This window comes from Alexandromys fortis, unplaced genomic scaffold (assembly GCF_014885135.2).
Source record: "Alexandromys fortis isolate MF-2015 unplaced genomic scaffold, M_Fortis_MF-2015_v1.1 scaffold_86, whole genome shotgun sequence".
Classification (NCBI taxonomy): Eukaryota; Metazoa; Chordata; class Mammalia; order Rodentia; family Cricetidae; genus Alexandromys; species Alexandromys fortis.
Genome location: NW_026067965.1, coordinates 6,913,774 through 6,921,295, shown reverse-complemented (window position 1 = coordinate 6,921,295; position 7,522 = coordinate 6,913,774). Strand labels below are relative to the sequence as shown.

Below are 7,522 nucleotides of genomic sequence, written 5' to 3'. Positions count from 1 at the left end.
GTAGGAAGGCAGCATCTTCTTTGTTTCTTTATCATATCAAGGTTCTCTAGGTGGACATACAACATGCCCAGAAAATCAGTCTCTTTTCTATTAAGACCCCTAGGCTTGGGAAGAGGGCAATAAAGGTATACATTTTTTTTTCTTTACGGGTCACAACTGAATTAAGTAGCCAACTCTTCAACCTTAAGAGACTTTATAAATGAGGGTGTTTGTTTTTTTTTCTTACCTGAAAGTCCACAGGTTAAGTGGATTTGGAGGCATTACAATGTCACCTAGGACTCAAGATAATGTCTTCATATAACAACATCCAGAAATAGGGGTTTATTTTTCTGAATAAAATCATTTTCACAATCTTCCAGCAGATTTCAATTCAGGTTTTCTTTCCCCAGAATAAGGACTAAATCCACTTCTAAATTAGTCATGCCAACTCCAGAAAGGCTTCGGAGAGTTGGCCAGGTTCCTCCACTAGGCTGGGGAGAGGGACCAGCATCCTCTATCAGTGCTAGATTGCTCCTTTGAAGCAAATTTGTTTTCAAAAGAATACGTGTATTTACTTTTATGTGTATGGGTGTTTTGTATGCATAAATGTATGTGTACTGCGTGCATGTTATGTTCACGGAAACCATAAGAGGGCATCAGATCCCCTGGGACTGAAATTGTAGATAGTTGTAAACCATTGTGTGAGTGCTGGAAATTAAACCTGGGTCCCCTGTAAGAACATCCAATACTCTAAACCACCACCAGCTTTCTCTAGTCTCACATACAGGGTTTCATGGAAGGAACTATAGAGGGATGGATGATTTGTGTGCAGCCTGTATTGTTGGCCACAGGTCAAAGTAACTTGGGGCTGGTGATTTAATATGTAACATATGGCCAGCTATATCCCTACTGGAAAATACAATAGGAACATGCAAGACAAGGATGTTCTCTGGGAGTATTAGTGGGCCCTGGAACCAAGAAGGCAATTCTTTAGCTGGAGAAATTAATTCAATAAAACATACAGATTGCCTATTATTCCTCAGGAGATGGGAATACAGAGACAAATAAGACCTAGCTTTTGCCCACAAGGCATTTAAAATTCCCTGCACCATCTGCTCTGTTCAGTTGGTCATAGAGAATACAGATTCACACACCAGTGTCACCGTGCTGCCCTTTTCCCTCTGGGAACAAGAGGCTAGAGCATGACGAGAAAGTCCCACTGTCCCCTCTTTACTTTGGTTTCTTTGATTTTTCAGTCATGGACATGGCTGGGTTAAACGTCCCTTCCCTTGATGATTCCAGCACCAGTGTTTATACCTCTGCCGTAGACGTTAGCATCCCAGGTCTGACTGTCCGCCAGCTGTTATCTCAGCCAGGTTTGGAGTCTGCGATGGCAGGTTGTGTTTTGATCAGTATGTATCCTCACTGCCTAGTTGGTGACTCGAGCACAGATGACATACAATCCAGTGCATGTTTGTGGGATGAGGACATGAAGAATTGAACGGAAGGAAATGAACATGGACCTTTCTTCCCCTTCCATCAGTTTCTACCTTATTAGTTTTTCTCTCTCTTTTCCTCACCTCTTTATTTCCTTTTCTTTGTAAACAAGAAATGAATCTAACGTTTTAAGGTATAAAGCATTTGTATAATGTCACGAAAAGTTTATATCTTCTTTCTTCACAGAAAGATAGAGTGTGGTTGAGGTTGACTCATAAATATCAATATTAACCAGAGAAAGAATTCTGTAAACATTTTTTTATTCTACTGCAAATAATCTTTGGGTCTACTTGCAAATGGCTAGGATTCTGCAAACTCCCAAATGATAGATATGTCAGACAAGATTGTTGGTTCTTGTTTCCAGCTTTGAGTAGAGGAAGGCTCCGACATTGTGTGGATCCATTCCTAGCAGTAACTAAAGGGTGATGTGAACTTAAAATTTGGGCTGTTAATATGATAAGAGCCCCATGGAGATGCCTCTTTTAGGTCAAAGCTTCCAGAAGAAATAATAGAGTATACTTAGTGTTTTCCCTGATAGGTCTATATATCAAGTACTGCGGGATCCCAGAAGTTCTAGTTACCTGCAAAAGGAGTAACTCAGCTTTGGTATTTTGTCCATCATGATTTTTCCATTAATTTTGGTTTGTAAAAATATAGTATCAATCAGCAGTGGAGGAGTGTTCCCCTTGCCTTACATCCTCTCAGTTATCAGTGTTTTTGATCTTGACTCTTCTGACAGGTGTAAGATGGAATCTCAGCGTTGTTTTGATTTGCATTTCTCTGATGGCTAAAGATGTTGAACATTTCTTTAAGTATCTTTCATCCCTTTGAGATTCGTCTGTTGAGAGTTCTCTGTTTAGTTCTATATCCCATTTTTTTTTATTGAATATTTTGTTCTTTTAATGCCAAGTTTTTTGAGTTCTTTGCTGGTGCGAGTGCAAACTGGTACAGCCCCTTTGGATATCAGTATGGTGATTTCTCAGAAAATTAGAAAAAACCTTCCTCAAGAGCCAGCAATACCGCTTTTGGGTAAATACCCAAAAGAAACTCAATCATACCACAAGGACATGTACTCAACTATGCTCATAACAGCATTATTTGTAATAGCAAGAACATGGAAACAATCTAGATGACCCTCAACTGAAGAATGAATAAAGAAAATGTACATTTACACAATGGAGTACTACACAGCAGTAACAAATCATGAAATCTTGAAATTTGCAGGCAAATGGATGGATCTAGATAAAAACATATTGAATGAGGTAACCTACACCCAGAAAGACAAATACAATATGTATTCACTCAGAAGTGGCTTTTCGACACAAAGCAAAGAAAAACCAGCCTAAAGGCCACAAGCCCAGAGAAGCTAGACAACAAAGAGGACCCTAAGAGAGACATACAGGGGTCTACATAGGAAGGTAAAAAAAACAAAATCTCCTGAGTAAATGGAGAGCGTGGGGGTCATGGGAGAGGGTAGAAGGAAAGGGGAGGGAAGGAGGAGAGAAGAGAAAAATGTATAGCTCAATAAAAACAATTGAAATATAGTATAAAGACAGACATAAATAGATCTAATCTACATGGATAGTAGAAAAGACAAGATCTTTTGATTCAATTGGGAGCATGGGGACCTTGGGAGAGGGTTGAAGGGGAGGAGAGAGGCAGAGATGGGAGCAGAGAAAAATGTAGAGCTCAATAAAAATCAATAAAAAAATGAAATCTAAAAAAAAAGATATCTAACTTAATGTCTTTTAATGTCCTCTGGAATTTTATGCTGGAATATAAAGCCCTGGTAGGTACTTTGAAGTATGTCTTTCTGGAATGTGTACTGGATGGTAGTGGTCTTTGAGGATCCCCTGGTGTTCTTTTTTTTTTTTTTTTTTTTTTTTCGAGACAGTGTTTCTCCATAGCTTTTTGGTTTCTGTCCTGGAACTAGCTCTTCTAGACCAGGCTGACCTAGAACTCACAGAGATTTGCCTGCCTCTGCCTCCCGAGTGCTGGGATTAAAGGCGTGCGCCACCACCGCCCGGCTCCTGTTGTTCTTTTGTAGTCCATTAGAAATATTAATTTCGCATTTTCTCTGGAGCAACCCCTCTGCCCCGTGCTGTTTGCTAAAGGTTCTGGTACCTAGTGGAGATGGGACAGGAAGCTAGGTGACACTGTGATGTCAGAATTATCCAGGGAGTGTTATGTTAAGAACTGAGCTATGTGAGGGAGAGGTAGACTGTATCCCAGAGCTGGCTTGTGGGAAGGAAGGGTGGAGCTATCCCAGAGTCCACCATGCACTGGAAGGATGAGCTAGCATTGACCAGGCTGAAAGGCAGGGAATGAGCTGCCAGAAGAGGGAACAGTTTGGTTAAATTTGTAGACCAAGCTATAACATTGCTTAGGCAGGAATCTACAAGTTACTGTGGGAAATACCTATTTTGGACATGGGGATTGAAATTCATAGTGAAGTTGGAGACAGCAGCAGAAAATCATTAAAACGTTTGGCTTCCTGCCTTTATCCTATGTACAGTGGAGAATTATGGAGGTCTTTGAAGCCAATAAAGAGCATAAAACTTCCTCAAGGGAATGTTAAGGCTTCATTGTAAATGGCGCACCTACCCAAATAAACAAAGACAAAAATGACCTCCCCCCAACCTCACAGTGGCAGCCTAGAATGGATTGTATTTCCGGAACTATGATATAGGTTACCTCAGAAAATTCTGCCAATTTTCCACCTTCTGAACGGAGACTTTTCTTCTGAAAAAAACAAACGGCTACATCAAGACTTAAAAGGATTTCCAAGACAACCCTCACAAAAGGATCTGTTACGACTCTGCTCTTTTCTGGAGAAAGTCAAAGTTTGTCTTTGTTTGACAAGGCAGTATTTGCATCAGCACATTTAGAAGGCTTCCGTTTCTTCTTGTGATCAGCCCTGAAAATAATCTGAGGCTACTTACTATTTAATATCATATACTTATTAAACATATGATGTTCTGTGACAGAGGCCCACAAAGCTCCTTCCTTTAGTTTGTTGCCTCTGGGTCATTCATCAATACTCATGTTTGTGTGTACCTTAATAATGTTATTATTAAACTGGTCCCCAAAGGTGGGTCTCAAATACTATCTAGGCACAGGCTGTGAAGCCCCTATCTCAATGAGAGTACTCGTTGCTACTTAATGAGTGCCCCCATCCATTCCTTTACTTTATGGAGTCCTTCTCAGTACAACAAGACTTAACTCTGCCTATTCTTTGCATCTCTAACCAAGCCACCTCTATCGTCTTGCATTCCTTGCCAAGATGTCTGTCTGTGTTGTCATTGCAGAGCTCCTCCGACAAAGCATCGATCCTGGCCATCCTCCAGGTCCTCAGCGATCTGCTTTCTGTTGGTGAGTAGACTATGGTGAACTGGGGCCAGTGCTGGCTGTGGTCTGTCTCAGGAACCCGTGAAGCTGGGTAGTTTTGTAATTGAGCTTTCCTGGGTGAGACAGAACCCCCAGCCCATATTTCCCCCTTGTTGTTATGAGACAAGACCTGTGTAGAGTGGGATGATCATACTTAGGCTCTTGGGTCTTGTCACCTACCTAACAGTGTCCAAGCTAAGGACGCAGTGAGATGTTGGGTGGCTTTGCTATGTTTTCTCCTCTGTAGAGCCAAATGTCTTCATCTAGGAGGGCTCCTCAGCAGCTACACCCTCACCTCCCTAGGCTCGCTTCCTCTGTGGTTCACCGGAAGAACTAGGGACTGCAGCTTTCTTACATATATCACGTGGAGATAGGACTTTGAGGCAGGGAAGCCACTTACATTGTCGGAAAGGAGATGCCAGGACTGAGTACCTGGAGTCAGCTGGGTTAACTGGGTTAAGCGATATTAGCACAAACAGGCAACGTTAGGGATGACTGGCATGCTAGAGATGAAAACCTTAAAGGTCCCGTCACACGGTGGCCTCTTTTAAAAATCACCTTTTATGTTTGTTGGTGGCAGGGTTGCTTCCTGTATTTTTTTGTTTGTTTTATGAATGAGTTCCATTTTGCAGGCCATCACTCATCTTCTGAGCTAAACCTATCTTCAGGAGGAGTGCGAAATCTTTAGAGTTAATCCTTGGAATTTCTTCTCCAATATGAATGTTTTTTTTTTTTTTCTTAAGCCAACGTCTCACTCTATAGCTCAGGTTGCCCTGGAACTAGCAACCCTTCTGTCTATACCTATGTGTTACAAATGTGCACCACCACTCCTGGATGCAGTGGCTCTCCACTCCCTCCCTCTCCCCCCTTATTTTCTTCCCTCTTTTTGGTAGACAATTCTGTTTTCATTAGGATGGGGAAAACAGAATTTCTTCCTTGATGTCATTACACCTTGCTGGCTACCTTGATTAGGTAACACAGGGCTTTTCCCATGTTAATGTGTGATCACTACTTTGGAGGTATCCTTAGTCAAATCTATTCTTTGGTAGAAAGACCATTACTTCCCCATTGTTCAGGACTCTGCTCGAGAGCCCTCAAATGATATGCCTGGGTATTTCATTTCTTAGGCTGTTCCTACAGTGATTCCTCTATTTCCTTTCTACTCATTGCTAAAAGAGCAGAATTAGAAAATCATTACATCATCAATAAAATGATTATAGATAAGGAACAACCCCTTCCTGTTACTAATGTTTCCAGTGTTTTGTAGAAGAATATTTAGTATATGATAATGTACATCATATATAGTATATATAATGCCTGCATGTCTATTTATATAAATACACATACATATATACACATCTGTAAAAAGTTGACAGGTCTCCAGAACTTCCAATATCATTCAATTTGTCATATTTATGGAAGGTAAATATATTAAAATATCTCAATATTTCACAATTGCCATATTTCACACCTTTCTCCCTTCAGATGGTAGTACAACTTGAAGATGACGCATGTCAAGAATCTGCCAGTCTGTGTTTCTGTGGCGAAATGAAGGAGCCTTTGCTTGTGTCTGGCTGTGAGGGCTGAGGTCTGCTCTGGGAAGGAGGGTTACTATCTGTGGCTCATCTTTCCTCTGGTTTCCTCCCAGGCACAGACCGGAGGATTCACTACATGATCGACAAAGGTGGCAGTGAAGCCCTTCTGCAGACTCTGGTGGACACAGCAAGATCAGCGTCTCCTGACTATGACATTCTCCTGCCTCTCTTCAGGCTGATGGCCAAAGTTGGCCTGAGAGGTACTAACACTTCAAGACCCAGTGATGACTGACAGCTTACTTCTGTGGCTGTTCCCCGAGAGCATTTGGGGACATCCTGCTGGGGAGGCAAAACGGGGGTCTCAAGTGCCTTGGTGATTGCAAGGCCAGTTTATATGGGAGACATTTTACTTTAGGTTATTATTATTTTGAAGCACAGAATCTTGCATGGTTTTTATTCTGGCTTCAAACTATGTCGCTCAGGGTGTGTTGAAGGAGCTGCAGGGCTGCGTCCCCGGCACCCGGCCGCCCGCATGGCTAGCTTATGCCCGAAATAATTACATGGAAACTGTATTCTTTTAAACATTGCCTGGCCCGTTATCTGTAGCCTCTTATTGGCTAGCTCTTACATATTAATCTAACCCATTTCTAATAATCTGTGTAGCCCACGAGCTGGCTTACCAGGAAAGATCTTAACCTGCATCTGTCTGGAGTGGGAGAATCATGGCGACTCCTTGACTCAGCTTCTTTCTCCCAGCATTCTGTTCTGTTTACTCCACCCACCTAAGGGTTGGCCTATCAAATGGGCCTAGGCAGTTTCTTTATTAGTAAAAAATCACTCCCACATCAAGGGTGGCCTTAGTATGCAATCCTTCTGCCTCAACTTCCTGCACACTGGGAGCAGAGGTATGCACCATACTACTTGGCAAGATAAATTTAGAAAAAAATCTAGATGTCAGGTAATAAAAAATGTGGTGCTTAGAGATGAATGAATGGTACCCAAACGCTGTAGTCATTGCCGGCACGAACTGCAAAAGCTCGGATCATAAGTCAGAGAAGATGGGAGGGGTTCCAGTGCATTTTAAATCCTTACACAAAATGAAACAATTCTAGGAGATATTTCTC

The 7,522-nt window shown here is 41.8% G+C and overlaps 1 protein-coding gene across 1 annotated transcript in view; it reads left to right on the top strand.

Moving 5' to 3' along the window:
- Positions 1-4,667: 4,667 nt before the first annotated feature.
- Agbl1 (AGBL carboxypeptidase 1) overlaps positions 4,668-7,522 on the top strand; it is a 659,915-nt gene continuing 657,060 nt past the window's right edge. Inside the window, exons 1-2 of the mRNA XM_050153973.1 lie at positions 4,668-4,848; positions 6,512-6,658. Of these exons, the coding sequence (XP_050009930.1) occupies positions 4,668-4,848; positions 6,512-6,658 (328 nt within the window). The remainder of the gene's footprint in view (positions 4,849-6,511; positions 6,659-7,522) is intronic.